At 47.7% G+C, this 16,534-nt stretch overlaps 2 protein-coding genes across 4 annotated transcripts in view; both read right to left on the reverse strand.

Moving 5' to 3' along the window:
* sif (guanine nucleotide exchange factor still life) overlaps positions 1–6,595 on the reverse strand; it is a 64,562-nt gene extending 57,967 nt beyond the window's left edge. For both annotated transcript variants that reach the window (XM_022846119.2, XM_086971407.1), the window contains exons 1-2: positions 5,677–6,595; positions 5,014–5,334 (exon numbers count right to left, since the gene is read on the reverse strand). In XM_022846119.2, the coding sequence (XP_022701854.2) occupies positions 5,014–5,334; positions 5,677–6,583 (1,228 nt within the window). In that variant the 5' untranslated portion in view covers positions 6,584–6,595. The remainder of the gene's footprint in view (positions 1–5,013; positions 5,335–5,676) is intronic.
* A 25-nt stretch (positions 6,596–6,620) lies between these two features.
* Positions 6,621–14,967, reverse strand: LOC147752501 (protein still life, isoform SIF type 1-like). Of its 2 annotated transcripts, XM_086971409.1 has the most exons (4): positions 13,867–14,964; positions 10,151–11,707; positions 8,654–8,919; positions 6,621–7,493 (listed from the first exon to the last, which is right to left on the reverse strand). In XM_086971409.1, exons 2-4 carry the CDS (start codon positions 10,302–10,304, stop codon positions 7,392–7,394), a joined length of 522 nt encoding a protein of 173 aa, XP_086827535.1. In that variant the 5' UTR covers positions 10,305–11,707; positions 13,867–14,964; the 3' UTR covers positions 6,621–7,391. The 2 variants fall into 2 exon arrangements, with proteins under 2 accessions (XP_086827535.1, XP_086827534.1); XM_086971408.1 differs by lacking the exons at positions 6,621–7,493; positions 8,654–8,919 and having other exon boundaries at positions 10,325–11,707; positions 13,867–14,967.
* Between the last annotated feature and the right edge of the window lie 1,567 nt (positions 14,968–16,534).

Consider the following 16,534-nt stretch of genomic DNA (forward strand, 5'->3'; position numbering starts at 1 on the left):
TCTTCTCTCTTTCTCCTCTTTGTGCTGCTGGTTTAGTTCAGGTGTTCGGTCCTTAGTCCGGTCCAGTTACCAATCTAAATCTTCGTAATAATAATAGAAGCCGTTCAAATAGCAGTACTAGAAATGGTAGTCGTAGTCAGGAAACTCGTAATGCTGCCATATCAATATGCTCGTCGCTGGCATACGTATCAGTGCAATCGACCCGTCGCGCCTTGACTTACTTTTTAACCCGGCCCACCCGGGCTCAGGTAGTTACAGTAGTATTAGTACTATTCGATACCTTCAAATTTCGTTTTTCCGTATTGCTGCAGCCTGTTCCTTAATTTCCCGATTTCATCAGTTACTTCGATTATAAACATATATTTCCGCTATATTAACACATGCACAGATGTGCTTGAGGCGACGACACGTCCACAGGCACGCAAGCCGTCCATAATCAACACTTCTAGCCCTGGCATCGTTACATCACACACACCTATATGTGCGCGCAAGAGCGCAGCCCCAGGTGCAGCGATCCGCAACCGTTGAGCGGTAAGGCTTAGCAGATTTCGATCCACTTGCATCATATTCAATAGTTCTCTCCGTTTTTCGGCTAACACAATTGCACGTCATACTAAAGGCTTAGGCCATCGGGAGAGACCTGAACTCATGCAATCATCTCTGTCTCACTGTAATCGATAATCCTTCCTTCCTTCCTTGCTTAGTTGTTTTCTTCACTATTGGCATTATCCAAGGTCATGATAACCACTCGTATATTTCAACCTATATGTTTTACGTCCCTCTTACATTAGTCGAACAACTCAACAGACCATGCACATACTTCGATCCTTATCTAATCTAGAACTGTACAACATCGGATGGAAAAGTTGAGCATTATTTCCAGACCTTGTGACCACGTCTTCCCGTTATTTGGCAATCCCAACGCCGAGGTCAGGAGGTCGAAATAGGGCAACTCGAAGAATGCACAACAACGGCCTGCAGCGTAAACGTGCCTTTCTACTAGACATATATCGTTAGGAGGACCCACCAGCTATTCACAATTAAAGCATGTGCGAATATACCTTTTTGTCGAAAACTTCGTAGGAACAATAATGCCTGCTTGATTACTTTCGGTTCCTTTTCATGCCCTTAAAACGGCTCACTTCTAATCTCACGCTTGATATGCGAATATGTTTGCTATGGTCACGACTGAACGACGAATGGAGGTCATTCATGGGGTGTTGACGTTAATGAACATCCGTCGTCGAACTGCTGACAACACTATTTTTTTTTATTTAAGCTCTTATCTTAGCTATAAACCGTCTCGGCTACCCAGATACTTGTATCCATCAACATGTGCGTGTTCGTCAAACGCAAAACGGATAACTCTAGACTAATCGTTGAAATAAACTCAAGCGAAGAATATAAATCAAAATAGGAGACGTTTTAAGCCGATAGGACTCGTTCTTCACTTGGGATAGACAACTCTTCCGCTCATTAGGCCTTTGTCCGCTCTTCCGGCGATACGAAACGATATATGATGTCAATAATACACGAATTCGCTTCTAGCACCATGTTAATGCAAGTCCTCTATGTGATTCTCTACAGACGCCAGTCTTGTGAGTCATCAGAGTATGTTCAGTGCAATTGCACCGTAGTATCAACTTTGCCCTGGCACGCAAACACAACCGATGCCCGTATATGTCGATCATATGAACGACCACACGAATGATCGGCTATAGTCACTCTATTGAAGCATTCCGCCCATCGGCCCAATTTACTGCTGTTGGACGCTGATCGTTTTCGTTAAACATCGCATAAGACAATTGCGAGGAGCCCTTTAGGTTATCGTCTGTTCCAGTTCTGCGTGCCATGAATGTGTCTGTTCTTGGCTGAAGTGAAGGAAGCATTACTTGCGGACGGAGCACCCTTTTCTCGTCTATGTGTATATACTTATTTAGCTATCTAGAAATAGTTGCTCCTCAGTGATGACGATCTCCGTATGCCACCCTTAACAGAGGGCGTCATGTCGACATGATGATGATGATGCAGATGCTGGTGTTGCGTGCAGCCCGGGTCGATGAAGCCATGAGGCAGAAACGCTGCAATAGAACAGCAAAGTTTCGGTCAACATTGTGCTGACTGATCTTACAAGTTGACTGACACATTAGCTTGCTAGGACATTGATGACAGAGATACTAAGCTAGACGACTAGATGCTATAGCTAAGCTGTCTTGGCCCGATCTCATATCGTCGTTGTCGAACTAGCAGCTCATCGTCGCTAGCAGACACGAACAGAAGTGATTGTGTGTTACCTCAGATCACATCGACTTTACGTGTATTATATCGTACAGTACATATTACAGTTGGGTGAAAGTGCAGACAAGGAGGACCACGCTGCCCAGCACCTTCAGGACAATGCAAGGCACCGCGGTCTCCGGAGGCGCGCGCGGAGGGGAGGCCTCAGTCTCGCTGCTAACCAGTCAACCCTTTGTAAACTGTTCAGTTACTCTAGTCGGTGACTATATACAACTGCATAAAATGTTCTAATCATTTGGGAAATTCTCTCGATTATTTGAACAACGTAAGAGGCATCCAGAATGGTACATCTTGTTTGCACACGAACACAATTCCGTGTCAGGGGTGTGCTGGTAAAATCGTAGCATTGTTGGCCGCTATCTTATAAATATCGACATTAATTAATGATAAGCAGATTCAGACGGGAACAAAATGGAACGGTGCAAATTGCGATTAAAGACAAATTGGCAGTCGGCATTTTTGTACCTATTCTACCCATGTAATAGAATATCAGAGAGGACAGGTCACTTTTTAGGCAAGTCTTACCACCGATCGGGATGCCTCATTTGGATGTATTTCCTTATAGACAGTAATAACTACTGCTTTGACTAGGGCACCACTGAAACAACAACAGGCTGCGGTCGTTGAAGCATGCGGTAACAGCATTTCGGACGATTAATCGTCAGGTCCTCAATCGACAACCGGATCAGCCAACTAACAACAACAGAAAAAGATTGTCCACAGGAGGAGCGTAATAAAATAACTAGACAAATACGATCCTGACAGAGGGTGCTACGAAACTTTCAATTCCGATTTGCTTTTTGTCTTTTTACTCTAGAACATATCATTACATGGGTATTTGGCTCGTTAATAGATCTTTAATGGTCAGGCGTCGAGTTGAAAAGTCTGCCGGCCATATCTATCTGTGCGATAGCATAAGAATTCGGATATAAAGAGTCTAAACTTTTTAGTACAGCTGTTTACAAAGAAAGGTCTATAATACAGGGCTTCAACGAAGGCCGTACAAGTCTGCAAGTATCTGAAGATTGAGGAGAGGTCTATACTTAGGATTTTATATAGAAAAGCAGACTACAGCAGTCACTTCATTTATCAAACAAATTATTATAAATGCATTTAGCACAGCAGTGTTTTTTGCCCTCACAAACATATATGCTAAATAAACAGATCGAGCCTAGGTTCCATCAGAATCATCAAATTTAGACAAAACTAGTGGCTGTCGGAAGTCGAAATGATACCATTCTGGTACTTTGGATGAAACCACCGCAGTCTGTAAATCGTTCGCAGTTTCGTCCTATCATGGTGTTATCAGGATTACTCACCTTTTGTCATTGTTTTTAAAATTCACTCTTGCAACGCCCGCGTTCGCGCGAGATAAATTACGGCGTCCAAGGAAACATACAACAAAATAGGACGGAGTCGACGAAGCGGTGGCTTTTCCACAGGGTGCTGCTGTCGCCCCCGCCGCCGTCGCCGTCGCTGTCGCCACCGCTTGCGAGCTCCTGGCCTTAGTGGCTGACTCGCTTTTCTGCCCCTTTCCACCCCCGCACCCCACTTACTTTCTACGGCTTTTATTCTCTACTCCCACTGACCCCCTCCACTCCTGTTTTATGGATTCCGACAACGATGGATACTCTATGCAAAAAAAGAAAGAGAAGAATTGATAAAATAGGAAACAACGAAAAACCAGTCGCTACAGAATTCCAAAAGGAGTTTATGGTGACTAGCCTCCCCTCCTTATAAATTTTACAAAATGTCAGCAGCTCAATATAATTAGGAACGATCTTGTATAGGTGTCCAGAAGGTGCGGACGGGTCGTGATCTCAAATTGACTTAAACACTAACATCTTGTGACATCATTATACTGTTTTCGTCACTCTGTCTCGATGAAGAACTTGCGTCATGTCCTAACCAATGTCCCATTGCAGATAGATACATATATCACTGAATGAATGTACGAAATTGGTGCCCGAAAAATCAGGGCACACGTACTCTGTGAACGCGTGGGGCTATTATTTGAATGTCTCTGTAGGCCTAAAAAACGTACTCTGTGGCATCAGATCAGTCTAAGTAAGACGGCACACGAACCGTTCTCTTTGTAGAACTTCATCAACGAACACATAAATCATACCGCTCGTCTCATGCTCCTGCAAGTTGTGCGCAAGCAGAAGGGTTCTTTACGGTGCTCAGAAATCATTGCAATACAATGGATTGATTAGAAGTATGCTTACAACTTAACAGTGTTAGTATGCCAAGAAAGGAACTGGAAAATACACACCTTTTGGTGAAAATACGCGAATACTAAATTGGGGGCAATCAACGGAATCAGAGCTGAGGTGTGCAATACCTGTGTACTACATAAAACTAATGAATACTCGGATACGAGAAACTAACTAGTTATGAATAAAGAAGTTTAGTCCTGTATAAATTGAATTTGTGCAATAAGGGGAAAGTTAAATACAATGGCTTTAGATTCTTTATAATGACATGTTGCGACGGCTGAACTTCTTATAGCTGACTAAGGATACTATTGCTTCTACATCCAATTGCAGCGTTATACACATACTGCATGGGCGGAGTGAATGTGTACGTGTGAGGACGTATGCATGTATACACCTAAGTGTACCGTGTATCAATATCTTACAAGCTGATAGGGCAAGATTAGGCTAACTCTATTCGGTTGGGAGACAACGTAAGTTTAAATGGCCGCGTACTCACCGACATTCTCCATACTTTGAGTTAGCAAAGCCTCGAATGTGTGAAGACTATAACTCTCAGCGTCGAGTCCTCTGGCTAAGGCGCTGCGCAGATGGGCTTCATACTCCTGAAGAAGTCTACTGGTAGGCGACTCTCTGTCCTGGTCCCTCTCGCGGGAGGGAGCCACCTCGTCGGAACTGCTCGGCATATCACTGTTTTCGTTTGACGAACTGGGGGTCGTCGCGTAGCATAAGTTATCGTAAAGGTACTGTTCAGATGAGTGTTCCGGGCTGTTATTGTCCAATTCGAGAATGAGAAAGCGGTCGATGCTTCGACCTCGAGCTGCCAAGGGAAATACAGAACAGAAAAAGTGCAAGCAGAAAAAGTGATGTTTAGGAGATATAGCTTAGATACGGAAAGGTATTGCGTGGATAAAATAATGTAGTGGTAAAAAGCACCTAGAACCGAAGGAGGGCAGACGTTCAGCAGTAAAAGTACGATTACTTAGATGCGTATGTACACTCAATCGTAACACACGGATACTATATAAAGTTTGCATTTTCATTAAATTGATTAGAAGGCGAGAACTTCTAGTGTTAATTATAATCTAGATATCAATTTTTTTGGATAAAACGGAGCCGCAAAAATCCGAAAACCGTTATCAATGCAGCGTGAAACACGTACCAATATCAGGCCGATGATCTCGATCGCGTGATGGTTGTCGCTGGGGTCCACTCGGCCTGCCCATAGACTGTGCCCGTTTTCGTGACTGTTGTTGCTGCTGCTGTTGCTGGAGTTGTTGTATCTGCTGAAGCTGAGCGTCACCACGCATTGACGATAGCGACGTTTGCGGCCGTAGGGGCACAGGATGGCCGCCGCGTTGTGAACCGAGGCTGCAACCAGCTACTGCATCAACGGGTGAGCTATGCGCGGAGCCCGAGCCGGATGGCAACGGGTTGAGCATGCGCTTGAGCGTGTTTGAGTCAAGGCTGAGTCCGGCCAGACCGCTCAGCTCGGATACATTGCCGCACGCGGTGGCGCACCTCTCCCCACGTTCACCAACACGTTCGTCAGCACGTTCGCTTTGCTCGAAAACGTTGTCCGAGCTCTTCGAACGGCCGTGTATCGACACGCTGGAACCGACTGCACCCTGCCGGGGGCTGCGAGACCGTACCCCAGATGACGACGGTGGCACTCCATGGCCACCGATATGATGTACTTGGTTGATCGCATACTGCGATGAGTAGTCAACACTTTTCGCTTGTTCTTTTCGTTGACTGGCGTATTGTGCGCGGGCGATTTGTTGTCGGGAACGCACTTGTGCCTGCGGCGTCTGCTGCGTAGACCCGCATTGACCAACGCTCTGCGGTTGGCGCGCTCGCGGCGTCGACTGACTTCGATTTTGTTGATCGGATTTTTGCTGGCGCTCCACGGAGCGCTTACCTTTGTCGCCTCGCGCCGCGGCGACAGCCGACGGCCGGGCGGAACTAGCGGAGGAACTGGCTGGTGGCAGCGTTGGCCGAGGCAGCGTAGCGGCGCCTGTGTAGCGGACGCGTCCATTTCGTGCACGATGCAGGTTCTCGGCCGTCATGCACGTACATTGCAGCTCGCCGCCCGATGTGGAGGCGGCTGCTCGATTCCGCGACGGTGAGCTCGGCGTTGACCGTGGTTTTCGCTTCCCCTTTACTTTCTGCAGGACGAGTAGTGGTTAGTTGTAGTAGTAGTAGTAGTAGTGAGCATGTCGTAAGCGATGGAAGCCAGACGTGAGACGAATTGGCGACAGAGGAATTGGCGGAAAAACAAGTGCAAACCAATGGTTAAGCAAACGGTAAAAGATGAATATGCGAATCAATCTTTGAAGTCATTGTGAAGCCGGTCTATAGGTCTCAGCAACAGTCCATCGACCTTGCGCCATAGGACGCAGAGTACCTAGACGATTCACATATTGGCAGTCTATTATCATTAGTTGCATTAATCATACCACTCGTGTAACTAATGCGATTTATTGGTAGGCGAGCTCAAGGTTGCAGTCGTTCGCTTACTATCATAAAATTGCGCTTTGATATACTACACAACTCATGACGTTCAGTGCTGCTGTGCGATTCCTTGTTGGCTATCAACAGATAAACCACCCGCTGTTCTGTTCCTTTTTTTTTTCTTTTTTTTTTTTTTTTTTTTTTTTTTGTACAAACTTATGGCTTTCTTACTGGTTCCCCAATGTCGTTCTTGCGAATTTGCGTAGGCAACCATCTCAAGTATGAACGTCTTTGCTGTAACTGCAGTCCATTCTCAGCTGGTTTATAATGACCCGTTTCGAGGCGTGATGCTTCATTCATGAGATGAACGTATTTTCGGTGTCGAGCTTAGTGTACGAAGGGCTAGGAAGTGGAGCAGGGAAGTCAACTGTTGTTGATGAGCGAAATAGTACTTGCCTTATTGTTAGCGTCTAGTTTGAGCGAGTACGAGGAAGAAGCCTTTCTTGAGAATTTGAATGTCGACGACTGAAATGCACGTGGAAGGTTTGCCTGATAAGCTTTGTTGCTGTTTTGTGGCGTGAGACACAGCGTTACGAACAACGAAGCCCGCACGTCATGCCATGCAAAGTGGGATACTGAGACGAATCGATAGAACAGAAGCCTCGTACATGATAGATATTAGCGACAACATGGGAGATAAATGGCGTCAGGGTGACGGAAAAAGACTGTTTGAATTCGAGCGGTCGCATTGCTGGCCCCCTGCATGGCCAGCTGCTGTTAGCGCTCAAAGCTTTCTCCATAATTATGAATTTCAATATTGTACCATAGAGTTTGAATTTTTCTAACAAGCAGGCAATACTGGGTCGGACCACTTCATAATTAACGCATCTGATAGGTATACGTATTATCAAATCTTGTGTTTATTTTTCTAGAAAAAGTTAAATTCAAGAGTTCCTTGATTACGTTTGAACATTGCCACCAAAATTGTCCCTGCCCACAAACAAAGCATGTCATAAGCTTAAGGCTCAACGGTGCTATTTTCAAAGATATTCACGCAGGTTAGTTTGACAAATGGAAAAAGGGACGGTGGTTAAATTACCAACGAGAAGATCGCACGCGCCACACTCAAATGAACCATATCTACGATTCGTAAAGATGCTACACAGCGTGCAGGAGGAGCGGAGACGTGCATCGTGCTGGAGAGTTTTCACTCAGTGCCATGGGCAAATTATAATCAACCAGTGAGGCAGATGGGACATGTGCCGATAAGGGGCAATGTGTTATTAAATAGAGAGAACATGTCAGCCTTATTTTTGACTACTATTCATTTTAGCTTTATTATTTATGATTCGAATCAAGAAACTCTCATAAATTCGACCGTCCAAGATTACGCCATTTCTTACTGTTACACAAATATCTATGGACATTTCGAGCCTGTCTGAATAGATTCACTATATAGCTAGTTTTTGGGGTGAGCAAAACACGTAACAATAGTCAACGTGAACCATCGATGAAAGGGTGAGTTGAGGTGCGGGCGGCAACAAATAGTTTTAGAACATTAGGCTAATGTGCGCGTTATTCGCGACTGAGGTAAAAACAGGCGCTCAAGGTAACGAGGCAATATATCGAATAGTTTCGCTTTATCTCTACTATCTATATCGCTATTGTTTGTCAGGTTTACTTACGCAGCATTCTCGAAACTGCTTGGCATCATTCGGGGAGGTAAAGTTGAGACCCCACGTATCTCCTGTGTGTGTGTCCTTCCAGTAAATGAAGCACTCAGAAGCCTGACCTAAACGTGTTCCCGGCTGTACCAGTCTGACATCGAGTATCTTGTCTACCTGCGAGCCGTACGCCGTGATGTGGAAGACAATATCCGGGTTGTCTTGGAGGCAGGTTACGTTCACTGGTACCAAGTCTTCGGATACGCGCTGCCATTTTATCGCCCCACCTGCTCACCGTAGTCAAAAGAACAATAAAAGGTGCAGCAACAAACGAACAATGTGAAAACGATGTCAAAATGAAAACAAAACCAAGGTGAAATTATACTATACATATATTTATTATTCGATTTGGCATTCAGTAAATGTTCGAGGTTTTTTTCGCTGGCTTGACTATGACAAATGAACATTGTTTCTATATCTCGATCAAGTAACTAACGGATCTCCATGCGTTTGGTGCACGAATTAAAAATCGTTCATATCATTAACGTGTGAATCGTTCGCGGACGTCCCATCGTCACGGGTCTTGTTTCTAAAGCTAAATCATGAGCTCTCTAGTGCGTTGTGGCCGCTAACCTGGGCCGATAGCCATTCGTTCTGCTGCTATGTATAATCAACACTTTGAATTGAAACAAACCTCTCTTGATATAGCTTTCGCGTTTACTGTAAACACGAAACCAACTTTCAGATCGAGCGTCCTGCCTCTTCAAGTTAACGAACGGAAAGGATTTGTGTCGTCCACCGCCATAGTTGGCACTGCTTCTATTTCGTAAATGTCTGAGGCTGAGTTAACCGTTATCGACTTCGTGCGCAGCTGGCTCTGACCTTTGTTTAAAGCAAGTACAAATATGCCTCGTATTGATCCCGTGGACCACCGGGTTGCTGCATCGCATGGGCATATACTAATCGAATGTCTCACAGTGACTTGGACGCGTTAGTCCCCATCAACGCCAACATCTACTTCCATCGCTGGTTTTGGGCATAATCTATTTTCGATTGCTTAAATTAGAGAACATAAGGAACGATTTTATTGGAAGGACATCCTTTGAATAGGTACAAACGAGAATATGGGTTTTCTTCATGCCCAACTTACTTCCCTGTTAAAGATGACCTAGATCCAATTTAGAAAATACAGCACTGTGCCATTATAAGTAAGTCCAATTAAACGAAACTAGTTCAGGTGTGCGTAGGAATAAGTGAAAATGAAAAAACGATTAGGCAGAATCGGTCGAGTAATCAGAACGTAATGTTCTATACAGGATACCTTTTTTAATTGGTCTGATTTTCGGATAATAATGATATAACATTATTGCCGTTGTCGATTTTTTGCTAATGCGCAGGTGTCTATATATGAATTAAGTATACAAAATGCACCAGCTCGAAAGAAATAGGCGTTTCGGATAGCATGTACCCCAACCCCCCCTTAATTATTCGACGTAAATATTCTACACATGTACTGACCTGTTCCGCTGACGTGGAAGACCTCTGCCCATAACCGAAGCAGATGGCCGTCCCTTCGTCGCAGGTTCATCCATGGTTCATTTTCCGGCGGCCGTCCGCCCGGCGGTTTGTTCTTCGTCAGCGGGGCGCACGAACAACCAAGTTTATTTCCCATGCTCACAGGAGGCCAACGTTTTTCGTGGCCGAGCTGGGTGGGGCCAGTGCGTGGAGGCAAGGCGGGACAGGGAAGTCACGCCGCCAGCTCACGGTTTGGCAGCGCGTGGCGCCAGCGTACGGCTTGCAGCTTATAGCCACCGAGACACTGCGATGTTACTATATCGGCTGAAACGGTTAGTAATCCAACTAATGCTTTTGGTCCTGCTGCAAGGCCCGTCTGGCCTCCGACCGCCGAATTTGACGTACGGGTCGATTTCTTTGTCAGACAGTGGCTCTGACGTTTGCAGCAATAGTTCTCGAACTAGACAATAAGATTCAGATACCTTATCGCTATTCTGTTCTCCTTTCGCTGCTGCTTCGACAACTACTTCGTCTTGGGGTTCCGCTTCCTCGGATAGCTGCAGAGGAAAAAGATCAACGACGACGACTACGTTTCCTCGAACTTGTTTGCCCTCCAAATTATTGCCCGATGATGGCCTGCTGGCGTCCAGCAGTTCTGCGCGCGGTGATGGTGACCACGACCTTACTGTGTCTATGATCCACTGTGATTGACCACCACAGCTGATAGGGTCAATGAGCTCACCCTCCGGAATGGACGTTCTAATTGTGAATTCGGGAGCCAACAATTCGAGATTTGTTGTGCGATTGTTGTGATAACGGCGGCGACAGATCCCGAGTTGGTCAGCTGTTGTTGTCGTTGTCGTAGCAGAACTTGAAGTAAAAGTAGAAATACTCGTAGTTGAAGTCCTAATATTAGTTGTAGTAGTTGAATTATTATTCAAACAAGTAGTACTAGTAGCAATAGAAGTAGTGGTGGTCTTGTCGATCTCGGCAACTGCGGCTGTATTTGAAATTGCAGTGACAACGGGCAGCAACTTCAGGTAAGAAATTGTACGCACGTGTCTAGTCCAGCAATCTTTTGGTGGACTATTAAAGGTGAACACAGAGGTCAGAGACGCACGAAGGTCAAGCACTGATTGTTGCAGTAGCTTGTGGTTTGTAGGCCTGTTACGGTAAGAGAAAAGGTCGTTTCTTTTCTGTGTTTGTTGCGGTCGTATGAATGGCTTCAGCGCTAGGTTCAATAATAACAGTGACTGTTTCCGTTGACACTGCGCACACTGATATTGTTGTTGTTGTTGTTGTTTGCCTATCCCTTTGTGTTCTCCGTTTTGTTGTTGTTCGTCGACGGCAGGCGGACAGAAGGCGCAGGACGACGGCAAAAGCGCGTGGATCAGGTCCTCGGGTTGATTGTTTGGTTGATCTAGCAATAGTAACAGTAGCTGATGATATTCCGGTCGGTTGATGTTTGGGTAGTAGGCGCGGATCGGAGTGGCTACAACAACCCCAGGCGACGACGTACGAGTTGACTGCCACCAGGACGCTTCGTCAGGCACGCTCATCCTGTCAGATAAAAAAGCAAAAGAGAAGGAAGTTGCAAAAAAGATAATGAAGGGAAACGAAGGAATAAAGAAACCTGATAGACGGTCAGTGACTCAAAGATAAGAAGGAACATTTCCCTTCTTACTAACATTAGAAGCACACACACTCACACACACACACACACAGATGAATAAACGGAAACGGACAGGCAGACGCAGCAAGCAGACGCGATCTGCCGTGTCACGCTTTTATATTACGAGTGAAAGAGTCAATAAGATAGAAAGAGAAGGAGATGGGGCGGGGCGGGGAATAGGTGTACAAAATGTGAAAGCATGCGCACACTGGTCTTTCTGCCAGAGAAAAAAAAGCAGAATGCCCCCCCCCCCCCCCCCCACAGAAAGAGAGAATGAGAGAAATATAGGCTCATCAACATTCGATATTTTAGTTAGGGGACAGGATCAAAAAGACACGGCAGGGGCGGTGACCAGACTTGATTAGCAGAGATTTGATCCTGACAGCAGCGATGGGCGGCGCTAACGGCGGTACTTCACTTCCTGTTTGTCTGTCTGTCTGTCAGTCTGTCGGTTTGTCTACCTCTCTGTCTCTGCGACACATACAGACGGACACTGTAGATTTCCACATACATATGCTGACAAAGGGATGCGCAACGGCTAAATAGAGGCCAGAACGGCTAGAGAAACCGCGGAGGAAAATAAACGAGGGTGAATGGTTAAGAAAGAACATGATCGTTCTTTCTAAGAGAGAGTAAGAAGTAAAAACAGTAATAAAATGTGTCTATATAATTGGTGGGTGCTACACACTCACGCATTTCCATGAAAGTTCGACAGGTAAAGATATCAGCTAGAAAGCAAATAGCTAGCCACTTGACGGCACGGAGCTCCGAAGCAATGACACTTGGTAAACAACGTTATTAAGGCCACTCGTCACACTGGTTGTGATGTGTCAGACTTGTCGCTAGTTATACGTGATTAAATAAGATTTTTTATATGCTTGCTTGGCGGCCAAGAACTTGCATTTATCATGTTCATGTTTACGGCTTGACGAGGAATTCGATATGCGTAGCCAATCATTGCTAAAACGTTAGTCACGCTGGGCTAAAAGATGGCAAAAACAATAATCACCGGTCGTCGCCAGTCTGAGTAATCTCATCGTCAGCTTTCAATAAGCGATAAGCATTGTATCTGAGTTGAGAAAGAAAGGAAAGGAAAAAAATCAACCACGAGGTGGCACCGGTGTCACTGAGCACGATTACAAAGCGATCATCATTTTGGAAACTATGTATAATTGGGCGCACGATTGAGAAGACAACACTATAATATCTGGAGCCACAATGGCTTGCGATAATGGAAACGGGGTAGCTACGTCGTCGCCTTAGCGGTTCCTCCATGCCGCACCCGGATTCGCCACCAGCGATGCGATGGCATCAGTTTTGCTTCGAACCGACAAAGATGGGTGAATGTTTGGCCGGCTAACCGCTACCTACTAGCTGGAAGCCACGGGACCTTAGGCAACCGCACAGTGCCCGGCGATGTTCATGCGGTCCGTAGAATTATTATTATTGAATAGCTCTCGCCAGAGAGACTGGTTCTGTCACCTGCCAGGCAGCAAACCGAGCAATCGAAAAATGCGCTATCAGTCGCTGCTGACTGACTCTATCTCTGGATGTGCGCGAATAGACAGAGCTAGATGACCTTGCTAGTCGTCGTGATAGCCGGCGGCTGGCGCCACACGACGACATCTTTCAGGATAAAGGGACTTCAGACAAACGGCAGGACTGGCCGCTCGAGCCATACTGACTGTACACCAAGTGTATTAATGCTATCACGGCTATGACCAGCTTCTAGTACCACCGTCACCAGCAGCAGCAGCAGCAGCAGTAGCAGCAGCAGCAGCAGCAGCAGCAGCAACAGCAGTAGCAGCAGCGTCTCGCCGTTGCAGCAGCAGCAGCATAAGTACTGTGCTGCTGCTGCTGCTGCTGCCGCCGCCGCCGCTGCTGCTGCTGCTGCGGTTGTTGCTGCTGCTGCTGCTGCTATTGCTGCTGTTGTTGAGGGTGATTATGATGATGATAATGATGATGAACGCTACAGTCAAAGAGCGAGGGTGCTTTTAAAACCTCCTTGCTGGTCTCGTCTACTGTGTCTCTAGTCGCTAATTCTTACCCGACTTTTCGGTAGTCAACGCCACCATAGAATCTCACGCGGTACTGGCTGGCAGGCAGGCGCACACTCTATTGGCACGGAGAGAACTATTGGCTAAACGACTGGAGATGAAGAAGAACGAAGTGGAGAAGGCTGAAGACTTGAAACGTTTGTCTCGTTGGTTATCAACAATATAACAAGAGCGACGGGCGTCAACACGAGGTTTACGTACAAATATATCCAATCACAGTGAATAACAACAGCGTACAACTATTTACGATGGTTCCTTTTCGTCACACAACCGCACATAAAATGAGTGCAGAGCGCCCGGGACGGCGACGGTATCGTGCCCGGGCGCGGTCAGTAGCGTCCTTGTTTCGCGCTACACACGGTTCGCGCGGTTATTGGCTCGGCGGCGAGCAATCACTACGCCGGTGATAGTGGCGATGGCGATGTCGGCAGACCAGATCAGATTATATATATAGGACAGACTCAGACTTCAATGGCGCAGGCCACCTCGTCATAGGCAGGTAACAAGGCGATTGGGAAATCATTAACGCGAATCAAGATAACTATCGTGAGTTGGGGAGCACAGATCGAAAACACACTGAGAAGGTGACCTCAGCAAAGACCCTGCCTAGTCTCGCTTAGATTGCCAATACTCGTAGGCGATCGTCGCTGTTAACCAGGCAATGCCCGTAATGCGCTCCGCGCTATCATGGGACAGCGCGCTAGATGGCCGCGAAAAGAGCGTTACAGTGCTCACGGCTACAAGAGGCAATGGCCGACCAAGGTACGTTAGTCCCTGGCTGCCCCCTGGTAGCGGGCTTGCACCCAGACACTGTGCTACTTTTTATGGAGCTACCACTGTCGAGTCGATGGGCCCGACGGGTTTTGTTATTTTAGACACAGATCGAGGCGGACACACTGTACGACGATTTCTACTCACACGGCAGGTCGGAGGTCGCGGAGGATGGAGACTCGCGAGTAGCGGCCGTCCTATTCCAGGCCGTCGTAGTAATGTAGTAATACTTTGAGGGGAAACAGTAACGAACTGCCATGTTGCACTCCACGCCCTCGGTACCCTACACTGCCACTGGTTATGCTGATGCTGCTGCTGCTGCTGTTCGTCCTGCTCCTGCTGTACACTGCTGTAATGCTGTACACTCGGATTTTTTCGAGCAGCCTGCGCCCGCTGGCTAAGGCCGCGGTCGCGCGCTGCCGGACCACCCAGCCCGGGGCGGCGGCGGCGGGGGGCGGCGACGCCGGCGGGTCGGTTGGTGATGTTAGACGGTCAACCGATCGACGCACACCCTGGTCACCGTCGAATTTCGGCAAGTCGGCGACAGGGCGAGTTAAGCCTACTCGGTGGCATGGGTGGCAGGGCTGCTACCAGAACGACCGCACGGAGCCTCAGCGGGCAGCAGGCCGCAGGCAGCGAGCAGGCATCGAGCAGGAGCAGCAGCAGCCACCGAGCCACCATCACCGCCACCAGCAGCAGCGCACCACGGGGGCGAACCGAACGGAGAGAGAGAGAGAGAGAGAAAACGAGGAAAGACACGCAGACGAGACAGGGAGACACACAGCAACTGCCACCGCCGCCGTTGCCTCCTCGCCGCCGCTGCCTCCTCGCCGCCGCCACCGCCGCCAAAGGCGAGGAGAAAAAGGAGCAGGAGATCGAAAAGAGGGAATGGAAAGGATGGGCAGAGAGAGGAGGAGGTAGCGACGACGACGAGGAGGGCGCAGGAGACGTGGTAAAACGGAAAGTATGGGGGAAGGGAGGGGTAGGCAGCAGCGGTGGTAAGTCGTAGTGACACGGACAGGCCGAAAGGGAACATGAGGAGAAATCGGGGGAAAATGAGGAGGGAAATGCGCGGGTCCTTGTCACTAAGAGAACGCCGGGAGAGGGTGTCGGCAAGGGCTTTTTGCCGACGACGACGACAGCCTGACTGCTCGTTCGTTCTTTCATCCACCCGGGAGGCAGCTTGCACGATTGCTACCCGCTGTTAGCCACTACACTATCACTACTACTACCACGACTACTAGGAAGAACTAACCAACCGATCTTCATCCCCTTGTTGCCTTTTTTTTTTATTTCCTAATCTGCCCCGCTTGCCTGCCGCCCTGCTTTTCTTACTGAATCTTTCTGCCGACGCTGTCATGTCGCTTCCTCGGCATCCTTTTCTTACCGCGCTCGTCTTTCTTATCCTCCACTCTCTCCTTCTCCCATTCTCCTTCTCGCTTTGCTTCTTCAGCTTCCCCTGAACCTCCCAGCGGTGCTGCTGTACAAATAGCAGAGGAACCGGCACTGATGTTGGGAGCTGCTGACGCGGCAGCGAACACAGTAGCAGCAGCAGGACCGGCCGTGATCGTCGCTGTGGCGATGCCACTAGTGCCCGTGTTTGTTGAGAGCGACGGTGGCGGCCACAGCGGCTGTTCCGGCCACAACGTGGCAGCAGCGTCTTCTTCAAACTTATAGGCGGACAAGGGCCGAACATGGCCACAAACACGCGGGCACGCAAGGACGAAGCGGCGAAAGTGCTTCGGCGTAACTTGCACCATTAGCATCAGTACCATCACAATCAGCACATTGCCATCATTGACCATCGCTACCGGAGTCATGACAAGACCACTGACGGTCAGCAGAAGACAAAAAAGCAGAAAACAAGAGAGGCTGTACACCACATGT

The sequence above is a fragment of the Varroa jacobsoni genome, unplaced genomic scaffold (genome assembly GCF_002532875.2).
Source record: "Varroa jacobsoni isolate VJ856 unplaced genomic scaffold, vjacob_1.0 scaffold_1213, whole genome shotgun sequence".
NCBI lineage: Eukaryota > Metazoa > Arthropoda > Arachnida > Mesostigmata > Varroidae > Varroa > Varroa jacobsoni.